This window comes from Pseudoliparis swirei, chromosome 7 (genome assembly GCF_029220125.1).
Source record: "Pseudoliparis swirei isolate HS2019 ecotype Mariana Trench chromosome 7, NWPU_hadal_v1, whole genome shotgun sequence".
NCBI lineage: Eukaryota > Metazoa > Chordata > Actinopteri > Perciformes > Liparidae > Pseudoliparis > Pseudoliparis swirei.
The window spans coordinates 18,230,533-18,258,521 of record NC_079394.1 but is presented as its reverse complement, the minus strand read 5'-3'; the positions used below and the strand labels follow the sequence as shown (position 1 = coordinate 18,258,521).

The following is a 27,989-nucleotide window of genomic DNA, read 5'->3' as shown; positions in this document are numbered from 1 at the left end:
ACTGTCCTTCAGAGGAATGAACAGAGTTCCAAAATATTAAATTAAAAGTGATTGAACTGAATTGCAAATGTTTATTCATTCAAATTAGGCTTGACAGACCCTGACCCACTATAGCGCGATGATACTTTTGCCCACTGTAGCACCAAAGATAAATCCCTGGAGCTACAGAGTAAAGAGTTCAGTACTGTTGTGTGCTGCCATCTAGTGAGAACATAATAAAGCTATGCAGTAGATAATGAGCCAAGCATCTACTTTTCTTTCATGTCTCTATCAATTTATTTTTTAAACATATGTGCAATCTTTCATCATAACTTATTTGGTTTCCTGTAATCGTCCCATTAGTCGAGGTACAAGTTTGTTTCAATCTCTTTAAAAAACGCAGAACTCAATGTATCAACATGTTGGAGCAGACTGTGGGAAAGCGAAGCAGCTCGGGGGCTGAGGCTTGTCTTCAGTCAGCGTTGAGGCACAAACAGACTCCCTGCAGCACCCAGTGGGAGATGTGCTTCGTGGTGAACAGGTCCGCCTCAAACACCAACCCCACCCCCATTGCATTCCTCCGCAGAGAGGTGGTGTACACTGGTGTCCGAATCGTATTCTGCGGTACAAAATACACATGACAGTTAGGACAAAACATTGAAAAAGTAAGTTCTCATCTGTATGGAGGCCTGTCGTGCCTGTGGTCCACACCTGTAACCTCAGGTGGTGAGCCTCTATGGGGATGACTTTGAGAATGGGCAGCTCCACAACCAGAACCTTTGGTTTACTCTTCACCAGGCAGCCCTTCTCCATATCCCAGTCCGCTCCCTCCAGATACAGGCCGGACACAAAGCAGCCTGCAGGGGATAACACTATTAGTACGTATAACTAATCACGGATTATGCTGCAAAAGGGGAATTACATTTCATTACCTTGTTCAGGTCTCATGCTGACTTCATCCTCACTGCGGTACTGTGTCACCTCCGTGTACAGTGTGGAAAGATCGAGAGGCCAACCATTTGTCCTGCATGCAGCTTGGACCAGGGCAGTCAGGTAGGACTCTGGGATATGGAGTCCTGATAGCCACATAACATTTGGCTCTCCTTTATCCACCTGGTCGACACAAGATAGACAGATACATCAGCCATAAAGCCGCTTTCTCTACTTTTTAATGACAGAATACACAAGGTGACATCTAAAAGAGGGGATCTGTGTGTGTCCGTCCTCACCCAGTAGCTGTACTGTTTGTAACGCCTCTTGAAATGGCTCATCCAGTTGCCGAGGGCCTTAAGTGTGTCAGGTGCCAACTTCTTCCAGATGGCCGGAATGTGGCCATTAAAAAGTGCCCGAGCAACCTCATCCAACTCACTGCTCATTCCCACCTCACCAGCCAAGGCCTAGGGGGAGACAAGAGAATCAGAACACGTGTCAAACTGCGTGACGCATAAAGACGCAACATCGATCTTGCTGTTCTCAGCCCCTCCTTCTCACCCTCTGCAGCTCAGCCAGAGAGCGCTGCATGCGGACCACGAGCTTGTTGAAGCGCTCCAGTTCTTGAAGCAGCACCACTGAGGTCGGGGAAATGCCAGTCCCAAACCTTTTACAGATCACATCCATGTCAAATAACGTGGGCAGCTTGTTCTGAATGTCCTGGGCCACCTGGCTGATGAACTCATCTCGACCGATGCTTCCACTAGATTCACCTGAGAGCGTTAAAAGACCATAAGAGAGGAGACACATGGCAAAGAGAGTAAACACCCTTCAACAGTATGGAACAGCTTTTCCTTCAGAAAAAAAGGTTAAATTACTTTCAGGAATGCTCCTCAAGCAACGTTTTAATTTCTTCTGTTGAAATCAATTCAAAGGCAGGATGAAAGATGCCAAATCATACCTGTCTGAGGCTGCAGGTCTATCAGGTGAGTCCACATGTCTTTAGCTGCCTGGGTGTAGTATCCTATCTCTGCATTGGAATGAAGACCCATCACCTCGGGTGTGTTGGCCAGTGGCAGCGTCTCAATCTCATCTGGAACAGAAAGCAGGATAACACTTTACTTCTTAGCACCGACCAGCAGCTCTAAAGCTCGCTCTGTCGGTCGGTAAACAAAATGTCCGCCCCTTGGCAGCAGCTTTCACTCCGGGAGGCTGCAGTGTGGCATGGAGGCCACGTGTTTATGAGGTTGTGTGTTTGTGTGTGTGTGTTTTTTTAAGTACGAGAATGTAAAGCAATTAAGATATTGACTGACCGACATATTCTTTCTTGGACCCGGACCCGGTTGAGGGGATCTTGTAATCTACGTCCTTGTTGCTGAAGAAGTGGAATTGTCGAAAAGTGTAGAAGAGGAAGTCTCCAAGGTACTCATCCATGTAGACATTCAGGATCCGGCGGTCAAAGCTATCTATGGCTCGGCCACCATACATCACCTACAGAACATTATACAGACATGCTCAATCTACAGCATCAGCAACATAATATATCTACAATCTACTAAAACACAATGAATGTAGTCGCACCTCCCCAATAAGGTATTTAAGACTTCCCCAGGGAATATTGCTTTCTCCTTGCTTGTGAGCTTTTGTCAGGTAAGTCTTCAGGATCTCCATACACACCTGTTGAATACAGTGTCATAGTTTAAACCATTGAGAAGTGAAGTGAAATACAACTTAAATGGAGACCAAAAATCAAACAAAATTCCTTATTCATAGTTTAAATGACTCCTGTGCCACTTACAAAGAAGTCCGACTCGTTGAAGTCGTAGGAGATGTTCCAGCCAATCTTGCCGTACTTGCGTCTCTCTTGCACCACAGCGTGGAAGAAGGCCAGCACATACACCAGGCTGCTGAAGGCAGGGTGAGGGCACGAGATCAAGGTCTCCGTGGAGATTTTAGAGTATGTGCCTCTAATGTTCAGCTTGAGTCCGTTGGGAGGCTCCGTCACGACCTGCACACAATATTAAGGTGCATGTAAATACCCTGCCCATTTCAAAATGATGTCTGTATTATTGTAGTTAGTATTGTAAATTGTTAACCTTAAAAAACAGTCTCACCGAGCGAGTTGGTCTCATATTAAGACTTGCTTTTCGAAACAAAAGAAAAACGGTCTATTCCATGCGCATTGAATGTGGCTACCCCCCACTGGCGTGTACAACTTAAAAGTAGTATCACCTAGCTGTATTCGAAATGCAACAATGTCATATTACCAACATATAGATAAAACATATTCTAATTCAACACCTATTTACGGAAATCCTTCTACCCAATACTGAATCTTAGAAACAAACAAATTAAAACCATAAAACATTTCTGAAGAAAAAGAGAAAATGTGTTTCACCTTCAGAGACTTTTGCAGTATGCCAATGGGGAAATCCGGAATGGGGTTGGTGGTGACCCACAAGCGGAAGTTGGGGTTGGGCTTGGTGATCTTCTCTAAGCACTTTTCCAAATCCTTCAGCCACTTTACAAGCAGGTGGCAGTTCTGTAGCATCAACCACTGACCACGGGACGCCGCCTTCTCCAGCAACTGCAGTGCCACCTTGATCACAGGTTCAGAGGACAGTTACCCTCAACGTCTTTTGATTGTGACTCAGTGTGACTACTTCCTGTTCCCCATACTCATTCCACGTGACCACCCTTAAAGCTGTGCAGCTGTGATGTGGAAGAGAAGTCCTCAGTACCTTCTCTTGGCCTTGGCCCATAGCAAGGAACTTGAACTTGTTGTCTCCAAAGCCTGACCTCTCGGCTAGTTTCATGAGGTCAGTGGCCGGATCAGAGCCGGGACTCAAGATGAAGACAATGGGGGAGGAAGGTGTGCTCTGGTCATAAATGGCATCAAAGCTGATGACAGGGGGCTGCACATATCTGAGCAGAAACACAAGAAAACACATAGAAACTCAGGGCGTGGTTTCTCTCGGTGTAAATACATCTGCTATAAAAGTCAAATCATTGTGTTTAGTTGACTTAAACAGCACCACGGTGGTGTACTGCATCTACAAATATACGATACATATATTCAACTGCAATATCACAATAGAAACGGTCTCACTTCTCGCCCATGATGACAGTGATGTAGTCGGTCACAGCTCTGTAGATTCTATCAACGCGGAAGCAGCGCAGCAGCAGCAGCTTCTGGAAGGCCGACAGGTTCTCCTCGTACTTCATGGGGAATTGAGCCTGTTCTGGTCCATCTAAGTCATACCACTAAGCAGAAAAAGAATTAGGGATGAACTCTCAACCGATTAGGTAACATGCCGATCGTGATTCCTGCCACTTTGGTGACGTACAGACTTCCAGTCAGTGGAATGTTTCTCCACATCATCCGGCAGAGAGCCAAAGTGCTCAGGGAAGAGCTCTCCTAGTTTCACTATGTCCTCCCAGCCCTGGTCTGCAAGCCAGTCACATGGCTTTTTACATCTGCTCTTTTCCAGTGATAGATTACCTTAAAAAACAAGATGTGCTTTGAGCATTCTGTGCAGACACAATTTGGTCTGAGTTTGTGATTACCATCATCTACTCAAACATTTCAGATGAGTTAAACTCATCTCACCCTTGATGAAGAACTCCAACTCCTCCTGAGGTGACCTCCCTTCTGCCTGCTCAATCTTGATGGTCATGTTAAAGGAAAAGAGCAGCTTGTGTCTCTCAAACAGACCTAAGGATACACAGTCAGTTCAGGTTATATCAACCTCAAAGTAATCATAAATACTGCGTTTTATCTGAAGATATCGATCCTTTCCCACTCATGTCATTATTCAATTGAATATTTTACCTGTGCAGCCGTAGTTATAAACACTGTATGTCAGCGTTTTCATGATGTTCTTCAGTCTTTTGAGCAGGACAGAATCAGGCAGAGATCTGCGCAGTGAGAAGCCAAACACTTCCAGGTAGGAGGCTAGAGAGTACTGGTACATGCTGTTCACCAGAGCCATCTCTGTCAGGACGAAGAACAGGATCGCACCGCGCTTGGCAGCAGGTCGATAGCTGTCTCTGAGTTCATCAATGGCCACGGACGTCTTCTCGGCCAACTGTAGTTTCTCAAATACCTGATGATCACAACATCAAATAAATGAAAAACTAGGATCAATGACTTCAGGGAAGATGCTTTTATTCCATGAGTTCTGATGCTTGCTGTAGCCAAACTGACCTCGCTGGCTTTTGACTTTGTCTCCTCCAAAGTGTTGACCAGCTCTGTGTTATCCAACATGTTGCCTGTAGATGTGGCCAGCTCTCTGAGCAGGGAGTCCCCGAGGTTCTTCAGCAGCTTCTTATTGTTGCTCGTCTCTTGGATCAAATGCTCACGCTGCTCCTCCAGCTCCTTCTTCTCAAAGGCCATGATAACACTCAGCAGCTGGTCCTCCAGACCCTTAAGAGTCACTACATGTAATATAGATACATAAAATGGACAAAGACAAACAAAGCATTCAGAAAATCAAATCGCTGTTCAAATGTTACAGACAAAGCCATGGTTGCCATGCCAAACAATCTTACCGGTATAATTAATGACAATGGCTTTTCCGAACACCGATGGGGAGTATTTGGGGTTAGCAAGTTTGGTGTTGAGGTACAGTTTGAAGTTGGGATCATAGTCCACCTCCTTGTCACCCAGCCTGAGGACCTGTCTGCCCTCTGCTCCTTTTACGTTCTTCTCCAGGACATTGTCAATCACGGGATCAATATACTCATCCACATCTTGAAAAAGGAATGGGAAGCCATATTTAATGGCTATCTCTAGCTGCTTCAGGAAGTCTGGATCGTTGAAAGATGAGATCTGGGGAACCAAAGGATGATGACAATGTCAGCATGTTCTAGCTCTTTAGAAAGCAGAGCTGCCGATTCAGTGGGCTCCTCCAGGACTACAATCAGGCCCACATGTGCATTGATTTGATAACAAACTCCACCCCTATGCTGCATGACAAAGGTAACATTTTCCTTTTAAGGAGGTTACATCAATGATGAGCCACAAAATTATCCCCTTTTTTATATTTTAGAGCTGTGTGGGCTGTTGTGTTATGGTTGACTGTATTTGACAGTGTGCACTTGTATGCTTTCTTAGTAACACCTGTAACATTAGATAGCTTATTAAAACTTGTTCTGGTTATGAAATGTATAAAAATCTGTAGAGCAAAACGTCATGTAGGCTATTGTTATTGTAAAATGTTTATCTTGGGTATTTGTGAGCACCCACCGGCAGAAATGTGCACCTGTTTCAAAGTGCTGATTCTGCTAACTCAGCAGTCTTTTTGGGACTTGTGAGCAGTAAGGAAACAAATCCTGGAAAGGAATGAAATATGTTCTACCTTGAGGTTGTTGTTTTGTTCCTTCTTTTTAATCCAGTTGAGTGCTTGCTGTTGCGGGTCAATGCACATGGCAAAACGGCTCCCCCTGCTTGTGAGGATTCCATTTTGCACCGAGAGTTCATCTGGAGGCAAACCCTCTGAGCCCCATCTATCACAGAGGGTTGATTAAACACATTGTTTGCCCTATTGTCAGTGTGCAACCAAAATAAACACAAATCCACATGAGTGACGCAAGCACCTAGTCAAAATCCTATCGTATATTGTCCTGTCAAGGTGACACTTGTTTAATCTGTAATGAGAACAGACTCCTTCTCACCTGCTGATTTCGACCTCATCAGTCAGAAGGCTTTCCACTTTGAAAGGCTGGCTCAAGGGGATGCCTCTCTCCTGCACATCCTTAACCCATACATTGTAAACCATTTCATTCCTGAAGTCCCAACTGAAGGCCCCTACATAGCTCAGGAAAGCAGCAGCTATCAGGCAGTCACCCAGCAGACGCACTCGACGCTGCTTCAACTCCTCCAAATCGTGTGTCCATCTGCGTGGGGAGAGATGAAAGAGGGAGTAGTAAGGAGAAAAGGTGAATGAAGAAAAGGCCATTCAAGAGAATCAAATAAGCAACGCTAAGCAAGGATGGTTAGGTTGAGTGTTGTGACTTCATGTTACATGTTTTACAGCCTCACCGTATATTCTCAGAGCTCAAGCCCGAGATGAGTTTGTCAGCGGCTATCAGCCTCTTCTCCATGAGCTCAGCCTCATTCTGTAGCTGTCCTTTCTCCTCAATAGCAGCTTGGTACTTCTCTCCAAGAGCATGCAACTCCTTCTGGATCTTGTTAAGCTCACTCTGAATGCGTTCCAGCTCCTTCTTACTCTGAAAGAAGTTCTTCTCTAGGCGTGCAACCTAAAATCAAATTGGAAATAAGCCTGTTTAATCTGTGTTCCTACATATAGAGCATGTTAGCATGTACAAACTTTACATCACCTTTTCTCTCTTGGGTTTTATCTCTCTTGCAATCTCACAGTAACCCATGATAGCCTCGACAAACTTGAGCATTCCTGAACCGGCCTTACTTATGGCTTGCATTTCCTCAAAGCTTGTCTGGAGGTCCTTTAGGTAGCCTAGACAAGAAAACAACTTATACGTATACTTGACAAATGCAAATGCCACTATCATACACAGTAAATGGATATTATCATTATTCGTATTATTCATTGATCATGAAGCCCACTTACCTTTGACAATCCTAACTTGGGTATGATTTATGGAATCACAGTCCATTTCCATCAGCGAGCGCAGGAAGTTAGCCTCTGACATCATTCCCTTGGCTGACTGCCAACTGATGTCCTTGTAGCCACGCATCACCAGGATGCACTCGCAAACCACCTGCACCTGTTTGGGTGGCTTGGCAAAGGATCTGCTCAATGAACCAACCGGCAACAAACAAAAAATGCAGATAGAGCGAGAGTTTTGATTCATAGATTACTAAAGTTTGCTTTCTGGTCAGTTATGCTAGTGTCAAGTTTCCATGATGATTCATTGGTGCTCAATTAAACATTGTAACATATTAAGCAACCCCACATACAGGACATTTTGGGATAACATTTAATTGACAGAGTTTCAGTCCCTATTTACTCATTCATCGCGATGAATCATCGTCAGCTTTTTCAACAACAGAATGAACAATGCTCTGAGTAAGGAGGAGAGTTTACCGGATCTCTGTGACATCAGATTTTTCCAGGTCTTTCAGGGCGTTGCGGGCGGCCTCTAATGCCGGCAGGGCCTCAGTCAGAGAACTTTCAGCCTCTTTCTTCTCCACTGCTATAACTTTGTTCTGCTCTTCAATCTCTTTGGCTTTGTCTTCTGCCAGAGTCTTTTTCTCCTCAGCTAGGAAAATAAACGTTAAGAAGGTTGTAAATGTATTGTTTTGTTTTGGAAGCTTAGAGAACACTGTGTTTATCATAACCCTGAGTTAAGGGGTTATATACTCACTGACCTACAGTCGTGTTTGTGCCAATCTCGTTCAGCATGGTCTCACAGGCTATGGACTTTTCAGCGAGGACCACCTTCTGCTCTGCTAGCTTGACATTCAGTTCAAGCAGCTGCTCACTAGCATCCTTCAGTTTATCCAAACCTACCTCCAGATGCTTGCACTGAGCTGGAACCACAAAGAACGAGTTAGTAAAACAAAGTATTTCCAATAATCAATGCACAGTAGCCCTGCGGCACCAGTCTAACCCTTCACATAGAGGTACAGGCTTGATAGTGTGTTTCATCTTCTCACCCAGAATATATTGGTCCTTTTCCTCCAAGAGTTTAGAATAGGTGCTGATGAAGTCCAAGTAGTTCTTTGGAGTAACGTAGTTGCAACGTCTGAGTTTCTGCTGGAATAGCTTGCTATGGTCACCCACAGAGCTATGCACCATGCACACATGAGTAATCACTTCTGCAGAGTGTGCCTCGGGAATCATTGGACTTTCACCTGTCGGAAGAAAAAAAAGGACACAAAAAGAAATCTAGATTTAGGGATAATATATTACTGGAGTTATCATTTTAGTTAAATAGAGTCAAGAAAACCTTTTAAATGGTGGTCTTAAAATAAACATTTCATAATATATGCATTTAAAAAAAGATATCAATGTGTGTGATTACACACCAAGGAAAGACTGAGCGACTGCGAGTAATGCCTGTGGAGGCCATGGCAAAAACCAGTCGATCACAGTGTTGTTCATCAGTCCTGAGAGAAAAGTCCAGTTAGTGAAAGAAAAACAGAAATAATAACAAAATCACGTGATGCCGAACATCGCATTTCACCTGGGAAGTTCCTGCAGCGTGTCCTGAGGGTGTCCCCGACTGGAGACATGGCTAACACAATGTGTAGATTGTTGGCGCTCTTGTTGACAAAGTACTGCCACACACTCTCTTTCGAGGGACCGGCTCCCATCGTGAGAGCTTCATCACGAAGCTGGTTGAGAACTGATTCCTTCTCATCATCAGGGAACAATGCAGGAACAATACCTAGAGAGAGCAGGATGTAATACTACAGCTGTGGCTTTTCAAGACAAATAAATGTAGTGTGTTCCAGGAGGTTAGTGTGACATCCAACCTGAGGTGAGCATGTTGTTAATGAGTTCTAAGAAGCCTTCCTCTGCAACATGCGCATCAGTAAAGAGGAACACCGTCTTTTTATTTTCAATTCCAAGCTTCAAGTACAATGCTTTCAGGTCATCACGAAAGTTGGACTCGCTGTATCCTCTGCTCAGTGTTATCTCGAACACCTGGAAAAAGCAGATTGGAGAATTATTTGCAAATATTTAGTATAGTTAAGAACCCCTTTACAAAAGATGACTAGAGAGGTAGAGTTCAATGCTGCTTAGCCTCTCTCACACTCATTTTCCAGTTACAATTCATCCTTTAGTAGCTAGTTAGAAGAATCCTCTTCCCACATTGTGTCACCTATAAATAGATTCCACATCATCTTGTTCCAATTTTTCAATTCGATGCCACATTCTCACGGCAGTAAATGGAAATGTTCTCGGTGTTATGTCGTATTTACATTTTCCCATTCCTTGGCATGACACGTGTGGTGTCTTATACATTTCAATAAAAAGTATATTTCCTCTGCCTTAACCCTTGTGTTGCCTTAGGGTCATTTTGACCCGAATCAATATTACACCCTCCCCCCGCCTTAGGATTAATTTGACCCCATTCAATGTTTAATGTCGGTGTTCTTTCGGTAGTCAACAAACAAACATAAAGTGCCTCACACTTAAACTTGGAAAACAATATTAATTCTAATTATTTTCTGGAGGTTTTAATTGCTGGCGTCAAATTGAACCCAAAGGGTAAAATATGTTAGTAAATATAAAGGTAACAGGAGGGTGAAACATTGAATCGGGTCAAAATGACCCTAAGGCAACACAAGGGTTAAGTGTAATTGGAGCATATGTGACTTTCATCTTTAAGACATTTTGACATATATTCATCATTGAGAATAATTTCCCTCTTCCCCACACCCATTGGGGCTCTTGTGTTTTACAACCTCGCAGCCGGCAGTGAAGGCAGCGAGCTTGGTGAGGGACTGCTTGCCCGAGCCCCCGACGCCCACGAGCAGTGCGTGGCCACGTTCAATGCGGATGATGCGGTGCACACGGGTCAGATGTTCCAGAGCATCATCAAACAGTACGAGGTTCATCCCCGACTTATTCTCATTGTATTCCTCATGAATTTCCTGCAGAATGAAAAACAGTGGTATCTTAGCATGTGAGAGAAAATAATTGTTACAATGTGTCGTATTATTATACAATAACGTTCCAAAATGTATATTAGACTGAGACTACCCAATGCTATGAACAACACTGTTAATGACTCGACAATACCTGAAACAGGGCTTTTGATGCATCATAGTCCTGTATGTCCTCATAGACCCTTGGTTCAGTCTCACTGAGGGCTGTCCTGTAGTCTCCAAAAAGAATTGGGTCCCTCATGACTGCCTCCATGTCTGACTTGAAATGCTCCTCAATCAGGTTTTTTATGTGGCCTTGGAGCTGGTGGCAAAACACATTGGGTACATTTTTAAGGTGAAGTACAACACTACTAAACTATTCCCATTGTAGTGGGGAACCCTTCCTTCCCAGAGAAGGACGGTTAGGATTTTGAACGCAGCCCTTAGGCTGGCTCCGCCGCTAATCAGCGGCAGTATATAAAAGCCACCTGTTGCCATTGCCTCATGAGTGGCGGTAATGCACCAAATATATGGATGCCAACCCCCGTTCAACACCAAGAAGAAGACGAAGAAGATTGCCTCACTCCCTTTTGGCCTGTCCTCGCTCTTGGTTCACCTGCTGCTGTTTTTGCCCCACTTGTTTACCTGCTACTATTGTATTTGTTGTGCTGCTACTATGTTATTATTTTTTTCTGCCACTATTTAACTTCTTTTTGCATGGTGTGTTTACGGTTAATTGTTTTTGCATTTTTTTGGCTTTTAATTGTTTTGATTTGAATCATCTTAATTTTCTGTAATAAACTTCTGTTTTAATTCTACTAAAACACGTCTCTGGCCTAATAACGGTAAAAACAAATCTGTGTCCTTACAATTAATTTAGATATTTGAGTTGCAAACTTGTATTTCTTGGGGTGCAAGGCCCCAGGTGGCGTTGTTGGTGTCTTTCATTCCCCCCTCCCCCCCTCCCTTAAGGCCTCACCACACAAAGCAGATGAGCATTCATTTGTAGTTACAGTCGAAGGAACAATACACATATAGTATTTATCCCTGTGGTGAATACAAAGGATAATATACAGTAAATATCAACTACTAATAGTAATAAGTATTACCAAGGCTTTGTCAGTTTCATCAATGAGTCTGTCATGAAAGACTCTCAGGCACTCATTCCTCCAGACTCGCACAAACTGGGTGACAGTCAAAAACCTGTAAGAGTGTAATCAGGTAAAGCAAATACATTAAAAAACATAAACAAAGTCTTTGTTAATGTGTTATCGGAGTGAAGGTGCCAGATCAGACCTGTCAGGCTTGGTGAGGGTCAGTCCGTTGTAGACCCTTGACAGGTCCCTCAGGTTGAAGATGTAGTGGAACTTGGAGGGGGTGGGTGGCAAATCTTTGATGATGTTGTTGTACAGTTCCAGTGTGCAGAAGGTGACTTTATCACAAACCTTCTGTATGGCGTCTTCAAATGCCTACAATATTTGACCAAGTTTACAAAATATGAGTGATTGAGTTTATGATGTGTATTGATTTATGTGGGAAAGAGATACTCACTGTGGTGTGGCCTTTGATAATGGAAGCATAGATACGCTTGAGGGAGTCCATTGCAGGGAAGGGGATGCTAAAGACACTGAAGATGGAGATGAAGCGGGGATCTACTTCGTTCCTTCCACCTCCTGCCTTTCCCATGGCAGCAATAAAACCAAGGTCCTTGAGGGTTTTGTAGTTAAGATCCTTTCCCCTGTCATAGATGCCGCCTCGGTCCAATAACAGCTTAAGAAGTGCGATGGGCTGCTGTGTGCCGTAATGATCCACCTGGACGAGCATACGGTATAGTGCAATAATATCAAACAAGCTCTGTTACAGTAAAGGAGAAACAAGACTTTTGAGAGTCGGTACCTTTGGCATATTCATGTCATCCATAAAGACAAGCAGTCTTTTCCCCATCGGAGGCCCATAAGTCTCTTTGGTCCTTTTCTCCACATTGGCCTCCAGGTTCCTCTGCAGGTCCATTGAAGTTGTTCTGGATGAGAAGTTGATGATCAGAGTAATCTAGAAACAGAAGTTTAACAAATGTAAAGATTATCATCTCAAGTGACATCACAAATGTGTGTGGTAAACGTACCCGTGTATCTGAGTTGAGGTTCTTCAGGAAGTTATGAATGGTGGCAGTCTTGGAAGTGCCAGACTCTCCGACCAGAAGCACTGGCCTCTTTATCTTCACCATCTGTTCCAGGATCCAGTTGGCTCTTGTAGTTTCAATCGTTGGCACTAAAGCAAATGATGATTGGATGATAAACAAAATCCATGTTGAAAATGGAACTCAGGAGAGCCAAAAAGTTAAAATCAATATTATTGCGGGACACTTGATTCGTCATTGCCTCACAGCTCACAGAATTGACCTTTACCTAAAATATCAGCAAACTTCATCTCAGGGTTGTGGATATATTTGGTGACCAGAGAACTCCAGGTAACCCACTTATTTTGTGTTCCATCAAAATGGAAATCATACAGAGTCGGGAGGTATCCTGTTTGGACGCAGAGACAAATAAAAGGCACTTGAACTTATTTATATGGAGAATTTAATTAATTAAGTAAATATAAGACCATAAAGCAAACAATGCATAATCTTGACAATGTTTCCTACAAATCTAAGGACACATTATTTGTTTTTACCTGGGATCTCACCAGGTCCAGCCAGGGAGGTCTCATCCTGCACTGTAGTTAAGTTGGAAAGTTTTTTGATGAACTCATCAAACTTGATCCTACCCCTCTCCAGCAATGTGGCCCCCAATGAGCAGTACAGTGCTTCCAGGAAGTAAGACTCTAGGACTTCTGCACTGCTGCTCTCATTCTCAAGCAGAGCATCCAGTGTCAAGCACAGCTGAGTTACCTGAACGCACAACCAACACATGCAGAATTTGACCAAGTAGTCTGACTTGGGACTATACTAATCTTCATTCATGAATACAACACAACTGGTACTGGAGTACATTTGAGATGTAGGGGATTAACCTACCATGTTTAGATCTGTCTGAGGGACAACAGTCTTCGGTTTCTGGCCTTGTTTTCCATTAACAATACCATCCACAATCATGTCAATAGAGCTGTGCACATATTTCTCAAACAGTTTGTTGAGCACTTCTTGTTCCTAGAAAGAAAAAAACAGTGTTGAGATATTATCAAATTCAAAGCAAGTACAGTTATCTGATAGTGTTTATGTTTTTTCTCATACCCTGTCCGGTCTGTTTTTGATCCATCTCTGCCAGTATGGGGTGTATCTCAGGTTTTTGGGGTCAACAAAAACCATCCCACAGCGGGAAACAGTAGCAGGGGAAGCATACTGCAGATCTCCAACCTGTGATGGCAAAGGTTCCTGACGTTATTGCTCTGAAAGTTGCTTCGCAGCTGAGGGGGAAAGTATTCTTCTGACAGCCATCTTGAAATTCAGACAAACCTCAAACAGCAGGGCACAATGATTCTGTAAACGGATCCGTTCTCCATTGGCTAGAGTGAGGATCTTGTTGTCATCCATCACTGAGTTCATATTCTCCACCCAGAGAGCATCCACATCCCCATCGAACAGGATGTACCTGTGAGCCAAAGTTCATGTTGTATGAATGAATGAAAGACAGTAATGGCCTATTGCACATCTTCATCAACGTCATGATCTTCAACTGAATGATTAAATATCTCTTTCAGATGTTTCTGTATTTTCTTTTACCTCCGCTCTTTTTTGTCAGTAGGCTTGTTGATGTCACGGAAGATGTTGGATAAGATCCCATCAGTCCAGTCTCGAGTGTCAGGGTCAAGAATACCGTAAAGTTCAATGACACTCATGGCTTTAGGGTTCAGGGGATACATCTTGGTTTGAAAGCCCAATCTGATGATGAGATAAAATAAAGAAGATTATTGTGCACACAAAAGGTCAGGAAGGTGGTGTACATTGAAGTGATGTAAACTGACCTGGTCTGAGCTTGACATAATGTGTTGATCACAACTGATTTCCCTCCTCCTGTCGGGCCCACAACCATAATAGTGTGTCTCGTCATCATCGTCTCATACATCTGAACCACTTTATCCACCTGAAAAACCAGACAGCAAAAAGCATGTGATACGTCAACAACTAAACACTCATGGTGTAACTACATCTTTGCTACAGTAATTAAACAATTCTTAAGTTGTGTAGCAAAGCCTGTATCGAAAAACAAACACGTACGACCCAGATGAGATACCTGGTTAGACAGCATGACATAATTATTCTCTTGCAGGATCTCTTCCACAGCATCGTTTAAGTTGGGATAGCGAACACGAGGGCAGTCTAGCCCAGGGAACAGATCTGAGATCAGCCCGAGGAACAAGGGCACGTCCTCAAATACAAATTTTGGTAGGTTCATGTCCCTCAGTGCACGCATCAACACCACATCCTGTGGAGAGGAAACACAGAAATAACAGGTATGTTGAAAGTGTTGTATTTATTTATTTGGGTTAAAGTAATCCTAGAGTCAGTTTTTAAGCCAGACTGCAGTCCATATTTCAAATAAAACCTGTAAGTAATAATTATTATAATACCAGAAGTTTTGATTTTTAATATTCTCTGTGGGATCTGCAATATTACTTGATACAAAATATAGGCAGACACTAAAAAGACCTCATCTATAACCAGCTCTCAACAGCAATCACGCTTCTTTCTGTACTTAAGGGATCACAAATAAATAACTTCCTAGTTCCATATTGAATGTAAGCAAACATGACATAACATATTTACGATATGAAAATGAAACAGGAACAATGTTGTTGTGTCTCTACCTCACTGAGGTCCGGTGAGCCTCTCTTCAGCTCTCCTGCCATCACCAGGACAGACTTCAGAGCTCGCAGGCCAAAGTCATAATGAGACTGCTTTGACAGCTGCTCACGTGCCAGCTTGTACAGGACGGTCATCTTCTTTGCCAGCACCTGAATTGAGTACAAAAGTCAATATGAAATCCTGAATAAGAAATTGACATGTGTAGCTGCAAGTAGTGCAGTTTGGGATTGTTCAATTTTTATACAAAAAATTGTCTTTCTATGCTTTCTAGAAATCTAATTTTCAAGTAATTCATCATAAATTATCCTTGAATTTCTAAATGACCTGAAATAACTAATACATCTTATCTTACATTATATTAATATGTCATATGCATGGTATTCATTATACATTAATAATATCCATTGATGAGAGCATATGTTAAAGAGTAGCAATGCAATGTGTGCTGTGTGTGTGTCCTCACTTTGGCCATGAGGAAGCCCTCGGAGAAGAGCATGATCTCACAAATCTGCTGTAGGTCCGGCACAATGACCACCACAGGCCTGAAGAGGGCTTTGACTGATTCCGGCAGCTCTGTGCGCCCTGCGTACCCTGGGTTCATGGTGATGAAAATCCCCATGCGGCTGTCCAGGCTGATGTCTTGCCCCTCAAACTGATGTTCAGAGTGAAAAGGAGCATAATGGTCATGAACTGTTCTGTGTTTAGGTGAAAGAAGCAAGCGATAAACCTTAATTATCATGAGAGAAATAGGCTTATTTGTGATATATCAGTGAATTAATATACAAACTGGAATTGTTTTCCATGTGTTCATTCCTGGTTCTGCATAACTACACCAGACTTACATGAAACCTTTTAAGCTTCAGAATGAGAGCGTTGCGGATGGTCTGGATTTGGGAGGAGATCACTGACAACACGGAGGCATCAATTCGATTGAACTCATCAAAGCAGCCCCACGCTCCACACTGGGCGAGGCCAGAGAGGATCTTCCCCACAGCCTGCAGACAGAGAGGAAAGGAATTCAAGGGGAAACGCTTGTGACAAATGAAGAATAGACACTAGCTACTCTGTCCAGCAGAGTGCAGCAGTGAGGGCGGTCTGCACGAACACGCCACACAAATGATGAGTGTTTCCTCTGGCCATCATTATTTAGACTGATGGAAGTGAGCACATTGACAGCAAGAAACAATTTATATACAGTTGTGTATACTTTACACTGTATTTTACCAGCATGTACATAGAAGTGCATTAACAGACATGCCTGATGATTAAAGACGTACAAGTCTTTATGACAGCTCGTTCAGCTGTGACTGTTCTCAATGAAAGCCTATTTAAATAGGCCTTGGGTACTTAAAGGTTACAGAACAGGTTGACGATGCTAAGATATTCTCCCGTAGCTTTTGGCTCTTTAAGTGTCGGCTTGTTACCATGTAGTCCATGCCCTCGCCGCAGTTAGTAACCACACAGAGCAGGCCTAAAGCCTTGGCCAGGTCCTTGGTGGACTCCGTCTTGCCTGTACCAGCTGGTCCAGCTGGAGCTCCGCCCAGGTACATGGAGAGAGCCTGCAACCCATCACACCAACATACAGGTATCATGCTGCCAACACAATCTGACAGAACAACATGTTTCTTTCTGCTTGGGTGTGGTTGATAACACAATGTGCAAAGCTTCTCAAACCTGTGTGATAGTGAGGTAGATACGGTCTGTCAGTGGGGTTATGACCAATCGACCGTTCAACCCCATGTACTCGTAGCCGTAAGAGAACGCAGCGCTGCACTGACGCACAAATAGGTTGTCGTCTTCCCGGACCCAGTAGAATCTGAGTTGGCTTTCCCACTCAAACTCTTGTGCGTCCATGATACTGAAAAGGGAATTACATATTTTTATAATTATATTTAAGTTCAAAGATCATGTGTTTGACAAAAATGTTAAAACTGAGGTTACGTTTACCTGTTAAGCACAAAGCTGTCTACGATGTCTCTGGCATGGACATCGATGATCAGCACAGTGTTTATCTTCCGTCTGTCATTGATCTTCATTGGTTGTGTGATGCGTTTTACCAGCTCATCAATCTGCTTGTGCATTTCACTGGCATAGTTCTTCAGAGCGTGCTTCTCTCCTTTCTCCACATTTTTAAAGACATCCTCTACCTCCCAGGTCCACCACACTTGATTGGTTGCTAGCACCACCATGCCCTGGTACAGCAGCATCCAATCCACCCTATGAGGAAAGGGAAAGACACATTTACTGCGGCTCATTTGTGCACACAGACACTGGAACAATTGCTCTCACACATGTACTATTCACACACACCTGTTCCTGTCTTTACAGTAGTGGAAGATCGCTTCCTTGGTGATGAGTCTATTAGTCCTTCTCATCTCCAGTAGTATTCCGATCATCCACTCCTCCACCCTGCCCTCCACCGGGACGGGCTTCTTCAGCTCCATCACTTCACCCTCAGCAGACACCATGGCTCCAGCTACTGTCCCCCCATTGCTTTCCACATCAAACCTCAGAGATGCTATGTTGTCATACATCTTATGGAACAAAGAAAAGAAAAATATCGAGGAAAATGTTTCACACACATGGCAAGCAGTGATCCTCCTCATGTTTACTTTGAAGAAAATGCCTTGTGTTTTATCTGTGGTGGTGTGATACCTTGATTATGTGCTCCTGGACACAGGAAGGGTCATTACTCCCCAGAATGCTGAGCAGTTCATCATCAGAGATGAAGAAGAAGCGGGGAAAGGCATTCCGCTTGGAGTCCAGGTAGTCATTTAGACTCTTCTGGCACCTCTCCAGACCGTCACTCAGGGCCTGCAGCTCTGTCAGCCGGTTGGGAATCAGGCAACAGCGCTTAATGTTTGGACCCTTCGCTGTGTCACTCATTATCTTCAAAAATAATGAAGAACAAGATATCAGTGTGGGATGTCCAGTAACAGAGTGTGTTGCTTTAATCAGGCTAATACGTTTGCCAAACTCACTTCTTTAAACTTTTTGTCAATGTTATCAAATTTCTTGGCTTCCTCTGGTAACTGCGAGGAAATGTCTCCATCGATGAATATGCTCTCCAGGTACATCCATTTTCGTTGTACGAGCAACATTACCTGTGCAAGGAATATTTGTTCAGCAGAGATGTCATGGATCGGCTCAGGTGTGATGAGAGATGCCCTCACTGACCTCTATAGTCTCACTGATTAGGGACAGGTCTTTTTCCCATTGTTGTATGGTGCCAAGGAAAGGTCCAACAAAACGACTGCCCGCCATGCTCTGTAAGTTCATGGCGTCGTTGTCCACGTTCTGCAAGATCTCGTCCACTGCACCCAGAACAAAACCACGTTCCTGGGTTCCTTTAAAATATGGCAGCACACTGAACTTTATGTTTTCCCAGGCATCAACCACCTCCTTCACTCCCTGGAAACACAAACAACAACATATATAAACAATATATAAATATATATATATATATATATATATGTATTTGTAATGTCACTGATAAACTGATGCATCTGATCTCTGACACACAATTAAAATAATTGCTGCTTGCCTTTTCAATATTGAGCTCTTTTACAGCAGCGGTGACGATGTCACCGATGACATTTGCATATTTGTGCAAGTCCATTGCAAACATGTTCTCCAGAGTGAAGCTCTCGGGGTTCATCTCAAAGCTAGTGCCGGTCCTTTCCATCAGTTCCTTCCAGTGTCTGGGGCCAGGAAATATAAAATCACATGTTCATTTTCTTGTTCATCATATTTATATGCTGGACAACATACTAATTAGATATTTCATCCCCTACTCTCATGTTTTGGGTGTCAGATTTATTCCAAATAGGTTCTGTTGTTAATCTGGAGACTGACCTTTCTCTGAGGGCCTCATTTTTCAGGTCCAGCAGAAGAGGCAGAGACTCTCTGAACTCCTTCATGCGTCCTTCTAGGAAGAAGGCCACAGGCAACGCCCGCACATCTTTTGGCAGCTTCCTCAAGCGTTTGATGAAACCCTCGACCCCCTCCTGTAGCAGCTGGATGTTTAAATCCGCCCACAATGTCTGAGACCACTCTGTCTTTGCGTCCTAAAAGATGGAAGGACACACACACTTGAAATACTTGAAAACCATGTTGACCAGAATGATGTGTAAAGTGTCCCAATATGCAACCACATCAGACCTGCTGAGCTTTAAAAACAGCATAAATCTGTCTCAAGCCATCCATGTCCTTCTCTATGCTGACAACCTCTGGGTACACAGTGACCGGTAGGTCCAGTAGCTTCTCAGCGTTAGCGAGCTCCTGCCGTCCTGCCACCATCTTGGCAAGGTCTGCCTCATATGTTTCCATTATAGTCAGTCCTGCAAAGAAAGACAAGAGAGAGACTGGTTCCTCCACTACATTTCAAAATGCAACACCATAGTATTGCCCTGGACATAACAGCTGGAAGTAGGGTTTAGGTGCACAATTACCTTTCTCTAGATTATCTCCCACAGCTCCAGGACCATGCATGTTGAAGTTCTCAGCAAAGATAGACAATTCCAGCGTATACTCCTCAATATCCTCCGTTGTAGTCTTTGAGTGTAACGGGTCAGGATAGAAATATAATGTAAATGTACATTTCCAAAAAAAACATACTTTTAATTTGATGTTGAAGCAGCTTGTGAGTTTTTGTCTCACCTGAGTAAATGTTTTCTTGACACCTGACAGACTTCGATCCACTTGTTTGGATTCTGCAAACAGTTCATTCCACATCTGTTCAATGTTGGCCACCAGCTCCAGTTCATCCTCTCCGACCTACACAAGGGAAACAGAACACAAGACATTCAACAAGGGAAACAGTATCAACTTGTGCTTTCAATGGCCAATAATGTAACAATAATCAAACAGTACCTCCACTTTGTACATGGCCACTGTTCTGTATCTTTCCTGAATATCAATGAATCTCAACTCTACATCTAATGACATGCTCCTGATGTCTGATATGGAGCCGAGGACAGACTTCAGGTCATCAAAAGTGTCCGGCTTTTGTTTCAGCTTTTCAGAGAGTTGCTGGTGCACAAAAACAAATGTACATATAGGTCACACATAGAACATGTACTATAACACATAGGACACAGTGGAGCATGATTGAATACCTTGAATTCATCTCTCAAGTTGAAGACATCCTCTTTGGCAGGCTTGTTGAGCAGACCGGCGAGTGAAGTGATCCGGGACTCGGCCGCCTCCTGCAGCGAGTGAGCCAGAGGCTCCAAGTTCAGACGGATGATGTTCTCGTTCCTAAACAGAGGCTCCAGCATCACCTCTTGCTTGATACGGGAAATGGACTGCAGCTTATCATCAAACATGACACAGGATGGTTTTCTCGCAGCAAATCTTTCATTGACGACGGTTTTGTTCTTTTCCCAAAGGGAGCGATAGTGTTTCCAGTGGAGAAGGTACTGGTCCACCGAGTGGAACAGCCGGTATATGTTCTGTGACACTGCCATGGCGCTCTCGTTTATCTGAGGATACTGCCACACGTCAGTGAAGAAACTAAAGATCACCACCTCATCTTCACCACCCACACGTTGGGGAGGGCACTCAATGCAGGTCCCATGCATCCAACGCACAAATAGCTGAAACACAACAGTATGGACAGAACCAGGTCACATCTTCAGTGTTACAGTACACATGATATTGTTTTTAAAATACAGTGGTACATGGGAAGATCATGACGATCCTACTTTGGTGCTCTCTACACAGTCTTTGATGCACTGCATGATGAGCCAGTAGATCTCACTGTTTTGGAGCTGCAACACAATCTTAGGGGCAGACAGGATGACATCAATCTGGAAAAGAGCGATGTCTGCCTTCAGCACCACGTTGAAGTGCTGGGTGTTCCTAAATGTGAAAGTCAACCATAGGGATGTTACAGTGGTTGAAACAGGTACTGCACTGCAATTTTAAAGTCGTAGTTTGTATTAGGCCTACTGCTCATAAAGTAGATAGATCATGGAATTACCTAAGCACCATCTTTATAAGGGAGTCTAGCACCTTGCGTTCCCAGTATTTGTAATAATCTGCCATACATTGGGCTTTGCCAGTGCTGGTTCCCATGATCAAATGTTCTGTCTTCGTGATGAGGGGTCCAATGTCTGCATACTTCCGACTCAGCAAATTCACACTCTTGGTCCCCTCTCGCTCAATACGCTCACAGAACTCTTTGACACCTTGAAAAACCATGCAATTAAGTCAATGGAGATAATATCAGTCTTATATTCAAATGAAGATATCCAAGAAATAATAGCATACTTGGTAAGTCATTTGATTTGTCTGGGAGTTGATATTTCAGTAAGTTGGCCATCACTATGGATTGCAACTTGGACTCAATGTCCTTCTCATTCTTCTGAATCTGATTGACAACTAACTCAAACTTAGAGACAGCCTGAAGTCCTCGATTGATGAAGTCGGGGATGCCTAAAACCAAACACATATTATTTGATTTAAATTTGACAGACAATACGTATTCCATCAGAACACAAGTGTGCAGAAATCAGACGAAAAAGGTATCGCAGCCTCTGTACCTAAAGAATTCCAGTTGAGTCTTTTGCATCCAAAATATATGTTTTTTTGGATCACTTCGATGTGTTCAGCCAGCATAAGGAAGTGTGCCTCACTGAGCCGGTCCATTACAGAGTGGTAGCAGTTGACAACGTTGTTCAGATTATTCACATACCTAAAACCAAGGTTGAAAAAGGTCATCAATCTGTGATTCTGTGGTTTGGTACTCAGTGTCTGGTAATTATAATTACCTAATGAAGTTGTGCTCTTGTAAAGAGACATTTTGAGCCAGGTAAGGCACACAGTAGCCAAGTGTCACAAGGTGCTTTGTCTCTGAAATGATTTCCTTGATCTCTGGAGCAAAGTTCACCATGTATCGCTCACTAATATGTAGCCTCTTTTCAGTTGAAGGGACATCCTTAAAATGAGAACAAAACAAAACAAATGAATAATCCTAACCCTGCATTTTGCACGATATGGAGTAACAGTTATAATTACATAAATAGAGAGACACATACCAGTTCTGCCTGGATTTGGTATTTACTGGTAACCATGACCAACAGGGCTTTTTTCATTAGCAATGGCAAGTTGCGTTCTGTCTCACCCAGCCAGTCCTGGTACTTCTTCGTCTCATAGTCCCTAATCTGTATTGACGTGTTCACGTACTTGTCCTTGGCCTGAGTAGAATGCAGCGCAAGTCACAAAAAAGCTTTCATTAACATTTTGGTGTCTCAACAGTTTCATATTTACAAAAACCCAGACAGCTGTACAAGAGAGAAATAACTCACCGCTTTGTATTGTTCACTCTTCAGCATCTCCGGCACCTCCAGAAACTGAAGGATGGTGTGTTTGATGCGTTGGAAAAGAGATTGAGCCCATCTGATGGCTCCTGCCACAGGAGGCTCATTCCTATTTAACGGTGGATTGTCTTTCTTTGCCTCAAATATTTCACTTATGATGCCCACCTACAAAAAAACCATTTGGAAATTCTGGTAAAGTGCTTGTAGGAGAGCATCACTCTATCCACACGTCTACTGATAAACCTGCACAGCAGCTACACATTCAATATTGTTTAGTTGCACATATTTTTATATTATATATGAATCATGAGGCTGAGTGCATTGGTAGTACATTGAAACTCCACATAGACACCCCCTGTTCCTCAAGAGATATGATGTAGGATCTCTTGAGCTAACATCGTCACATCATTTTATTCTAATTTAAATTGAACTGCAAAGTCAAATGACACCCGGCACCTTTCCTTGATTTCTCAGTACAGTACCTCTTTGCAATATTGAGCCAGGATGTCATTAAACTTTCTCATCAGATGGTTGTTGATGGCCTCTCTGGAGCGGATGTTTTTGAATTTCAGGAGCATGTCAAAGGCCGCAGCTGAAGAGCGCAGGCTCTTAAAAGACTGGTCGATGAAGTCGATGGCCTCTCCCTCGATAGCCTGAACAGACACATGTGAGGAGTGAATCAGCTGGATAACTGAGGTTAACAGCGCAAAGAAAAAGATGCAATTGTATGTGTGCAAAATGAAAAGTGCATTGACAAAACCATTTCTTTGGTGGACTACATGTAACCATCAGCCCTGAATGGACATTCACATATAGGTGGCACATGTTCCCTGTAATGAAATTGTTCTGATAGACAATACCTTATATTTTTACAACTTCTATATTTCAAATGCCCTAAACTCACCTGAACCGTAGTGTTGAAGTCTTGCATGATTATTCTCCAGCTACTCATCTTACAGATGTTGAAAGGATTAAAACTGATGTCTTCAATAGGCAACACCAGATTATCCACTCTGCACAAAACTTCATCGATGCGTTTTGGGTCACCGGTTACACTTTTTAGCTCCGGACCAAAGTTATTATAGAACTCCTCCAAGATCTGTACAACACAAATCAGGAAGAACTTTTTCAAAAACATGAGTTGCTTTTAAGATTCTCGTGTTTAGTAGAGTGAGAGACCAGTATTCACAGTGTAAATATATATACTGTATATATACAAATATACATTTGATGTATACAGACCTGCAAAACACTGTGATAGTCCTGGCAGACGGAAGCCATGTAGTCTGCCCTCTCAAACAGTCTCTTACGGTCAAATTCCCAGCGTTGATTCCTGCCTGATTCTTCAATGTCAGCACGCACCTGGAAGTAGGAAGACTTCCACTTGTCCAGGACCTGCTTGGCATCATGCACCTTGGATTTGGCCACTTCTCTCTTATCTCTGTCCAAGGCACAGCACATTGTTAAACTATACTATAACCCCAAAACAACCAATTAAAATAAAGGAATCTGACTGACTACTGACCAATATTGACATTATAAAACATATTTAAACTTAAACTATCATGAAGACCTAGGCCTCCAATGTACAATGTAATTATATTGGATTCAATCTATTGTCATTGCACAGGTACAGGTACATGTATTCTCTGCATTTAACCCATCCCTAGTTATTAAAGAGCAGTGGGCTGCAGTGATGCGCCCGGGAAGCAACTGGGGGTCCAGTGCCTTGCTCATGGACACTTCAACTTGCAACTAATGGGGAGAGCGGGGATCGAACCAACAACCTTGGGGTTGCAGGACGACCCCCTGACCCCACTGAGCTACAGCCGCATACACATACCTGAATAGCGTGTGGACATCAATTACTTGAGTCACACGTTGACACAGCTGCCAGGCGATACGCTCCATCAGAGGGACCATACACTCATTTGTGTTGTAGTGGCAAGAGACTATCCACACAATTTGCAGGCTGTTCATCAAAGGAGGGATGGTCTCCAGGAGCACATTAAAATTTGCTCCAGTTCCCAGATTCTACACCAGACAATGGAATCACAATTCAGATTCTTGGCACGTTTCACTGTTCAATCTTAACAGAGGAGAACATGTGTCTTGTAATGAATATTTAGCTATTATGAATTGTAAAAAATGCAGCTCACCATGAAGTGTCTTTCCAGTGTGCTGAGGAAGCGTACATTATCGTCTGACTCCACACGGTATTTAGTGAGTTCAGCAACTGTTCCTTGCATGGTCTGAGCAGTGTCAGTATCCGCTTTGGTCATCACCTCCAAGATTTTGCAGACTCTGGGCTGTTTGAGTTGCTCACTCAGACCACTCAGGATGGATGCACGCTCCTGCCAAAAAGCTATCTCTGCCAAAGGGTCAGGGCCCTGGAGGGAAATGAAAACAGACATTAGATATTCTGACTGATTTCTTCAACAAAGAACAAAAAGATTTTTAGCTTCTTGGTAAAATGTCAGACAATTCATCAGCCACCTTAGAGAGGCAAACAATGATCCAGCAGAGGGGTGCAGAGAATAAACTGCTAAACGTCAATATACAGTAGAGCTGGTTGAGAAGGAGGAAAAGATCTGATGTGGAGCAAGTGAACAGTTTTAAGTTCCTTGGAAACAAACAACATGATCCTGGTGAAAAAAAGCTCATAAATGGCCACTTCATAAGGAGACTTTACGAGGGCAAATACCCATGCAAAGTTCTTGTTAACTTTTAAAGAGGAACAATAGAAAACATCCTAACTGGAAACATTACAAAGTACAGGAGTGCTCTACATCAAGTGATTAAAACCGCCCCAAAACATCACTGGTACCATCTGTCGAGCATCAGTGGTATTCGTGACAAAAGGTGGCTGTGAACTGTGAAGAGCCAAAAGGATTTAAAAAGACAATACCCACCACTCAAACTAGTTATTGTTCCTGCCGCCATCTGGCAGGAGACAGTATGCCGAACCACCATGCTTCATTGCATCTTTTTTTACTCAGGCGACATGAAACTACTGAATTCATCCTCCATTGTCTACATATAATGTGTGTGTGTGTTTTCATGTGTAACAAAACTAGATGACAAACTGCCTTTCGTTGTGTTGTACAATGGCAATGACATGAACCGAGTAACCTTAAATGCTGGTCTCGACCCTAAATCCTTGAGCTGACACCAGCAAGCCTGCGTGGGTTAACACTCAATATAGGAAGAGTCACAAACCTGTGGCTTTTTGTTCAGCTGCAACTCAATAACAATGGTAATCTGAGTCCGCCAGTTCATCACACACTGCTCCAACTTCTCTACCATCTCCGGATTAGATAGCAGGTCATCCACCTCCGGCTCCAGGTCTAGCTCCGGGATGTTCAGCATAGTCTCATCTGCAACAAATAGTTTAAGTTATTATTAAATGAGCATTTAAAAAGAAGCATGAGCAGTATATTAAAGTGAACTGATGTTCATGAGGGGAATTCCAACAGATTCATAATTATTATAATTGTTCAATTAAATCTTTACTTGTTTTTTCAATGTCAAATAATAATAAATTCCTGAATAAAAATCATTGGTCTATCAAATAAATCAAACCTTGTATCTGAAGATGCTGGATAGTTTTCTTGATCATGCCCAAATACTTGTACAATCTGTTGAGCAACTCGTCACGAATCGTGAGTTGCCCACTTGACTTCCCTGGACTCTCCTCTTCTCCCTCTGCACTGGTTTCCCTCGGAGGACAGACTGCCCTGCTTTCATAACCTGCACCAGTTACCTTCATCTGGTGTGCAGTAATCAAGGGAATATACACCTGACAAGAGACACAGTGAAGATACTCATCACATATTCCTTTATTCAGAAAATCTAATGTTTGGAATATACATGGCTGCTGGCGACAATTTTCCTCTGGTCGTTATATTAAGTTTGTGTCTGACTGTTAGTGGTTGCTGCTGGTTTGTTTGTCATTTTTCATTTGACTTACATTGACAAGTTGGTTCTGCAGCACAAAAGGGGGCGGTCCATTATGCATACCGATGTCAAACAGCCTGGGCATCAGCTTGCTGGCTTCATTCATGTCCATTGGTTCAACAACGGTCTCTATTTGAAACAAAAGTGACAATATCTTGGTTCATATCCTTTTATGTACAATAGAGGCTTTGGCATACTTTGTCATAATACTGATCCGTCTTCTCACCCTTTGTGTTCCTGAGAAAGTAGAACACAGTGGAATTCAAAAATCTCTCTGGGTATTTGTTGACTGCCACATGAAGCTCAATGCGATAGACCACTTGAAGCTCCAAACTCTGAAACCACACAACCACAAATGACTGACATGTTCCCCTCTCCTTCAACAATACACAAATAAATGATTTAAAACACATCCACAATGTGAAAGCAATCTACAAAAGGGGTTTGGAATTAAAATGTGATCTCACGTGGCTGGGACTTTGTTCATTTGCCTCCTCAGAGGCTGAGGTCATCTCTGCTTCACTTTGTGTCCCGGGCTCCTTGTCAGGATCCAGAGAGTCTCCATCTCTCTCTCTTTCTGTGATTATAGATGTAGTGTTATATCAACGCTGTCCTATTGTCCACACATGAGCTAGCCTCTGTATGTGCCTCTCAGGTATCCTCAATATAGTTAAAGGGTCTATGGAGTTTTTAAATTTTGTTTTTACTTGAGCAGTCAGTAAAAAAAAAAGATTATATATATATAGTATAATATATATAACATATATATTATACTATATATATTATATACACATATATATATACATATATATATATTAGGGCTGTCAGCGTTAACGCGTTAATCTATGCGATTAATTTGGCCGCGTTAACGCACTAAAATATTTTAACGCAATTAACGCAACTTTATTTACTTCCGCTGTTCGTAGAAGTTTTTACACTCCTCTGAGTTTCAAGCTGTTTGACACTGTTTCCGTTTTTAAAACAATTATTTCTCCTCGAAAATAAGGAGCAGAAATCAGTTTAACTCATGGATTAATCAGTCGGGTTTCCTCCTGCTCCTCCTTCCTCCCGTCTCCCCTCTGATACACAGAGGAACGGAGGGGCGACGTGTCGGGTGACGCGGCGCGGAAAGAACTCGTCACACGAAACCTTCAACGTGATTTGTCAATCCGTTTTGTTTGTCAACATTTTGCGAAAAAAAAAACCAATGAACACTCAGTAAATCATAAAGGACTTCCCACCACAGGTGAGGCTTATTAGCAGCCTGTCAGTCAGAGAACACCGCGCGAGGACAACTGAGCCTCATTGAATAGAGCTGAGATTGTTCTGGAATGTTTGATGTATAACACGTGGGTATGTGTCATATGAAAACGCCTTTAAAAGGTGAATTTACATTTTTTGTAAAATGGAGAAC

The 27,989-nt window shown here is 42.9% G+C and overlaps 1 protein-coding gene across 1 annotated transcript; it reads right to left on the bottom strand.

Annotated features, from left to right (window-relative positions):
* Positions 1 to 57: 57 nt before the first annotated feature.
* Positions 58 to 26,259, bottom strand: dnah10 (dynein axonemal heavy chain 10). The gene is made up of 73 exons (XM_056420083.1): positions 26,201 to 26,259; positions 25,838 to 25,995; positions 24,778 to 25,008; positions 24,462 to 24,652; positions 23,861 to 24,059; positions 23,523 to 23,717; positions 22,607 to 22,783; positions 22,370 to 22,495; positions 22,070 to 22,236; positions 21,842 to 21,993; positions 21,570 to 21,734; positions 21,280 to 21,487; positions 21,002 to 21,158; positions 20,414 to 20,893; positions 20,169 to 20,327; positions 19,956 to 20,072; positions 19,748 to 19,850; positions 19,458 to 19,636; positions 19,152 to 19,363; positions 18,837 to 18,997; positions 18,474 to 18,703; positions 18,278 to 18,400; positions 17,952 to 18,185; positions 17,607 to 17,830; positions 17,244 to 17,513; positions 16,971 to 17,154; positions 16,721 to 16,855; positions 16,139 to 16,291; positions 15,760 to 15,948; positions 15,299 to 15,445; positions 14,725 to 14,916; positions 14,456 to 14,574; positions 14,214 to 14,372; positions 13,947 to 14,082; positions 13,725 to 13,847; positions 13,509 to 13,640; positions 13,166 to 13,382; positions 12,898 to 13,017; positions 12,615 to 12,760; positions 12,389 to 12,541; positions 12,044 to 12,304; positions 11,789 to 11,961; positions 11,602 to 11,695; positions 10,647 to 10,814; positions 10,310 to 10,498; positions 9,374 to 9,545; positions 9,082 to 9,285; positions 8,924 to 9,004; positions 8,552 to 8,749; positions 8,264 to 8,425; positions 7,980 to 8,154; positions 7,503 to 7,684; positions 7,252 to 7,388; positions 6,953 to 7,170; positions 6,586 to 6,807; positions 6,270 to 6,417; positions 5,461 to 5,740; positions 5,117 to 5,346; positions 4,742 to 5,015; positions 4,520 to 4,624; positions 4,257 to 4,411; positions 4,019 to 4,173; positions 3,651 to 3,834; positions 3,308 to 3,508; positions 2,708 to 2,917; positions 2,491 to 2,586; positions 2,223 to 2,400; positions 1,871 to 2,002; positions 1,471 to 1,682; positions 1,209 to 1,376; positions 912 to 1,092; positions 691 to 836; positions 58 to 598 (listed from the first exon to the last, which is right to left on the bottom strand). The coding sequence occupies exons 1-73, from the start codon at positions 26,235 to 26,237 to the stop codon at positions 452 to 454; spliced, it is 12,798 nt and encodes a 4,265-aa protein (XP_056276058.1). The 5' UTR covers positions 26,238 to 26,259; the 3' UTR covers positions 58 to 451.
* Between the last annotated feature and the right edge of the window lie 1,730 nt (positions 26,260 to 27,989).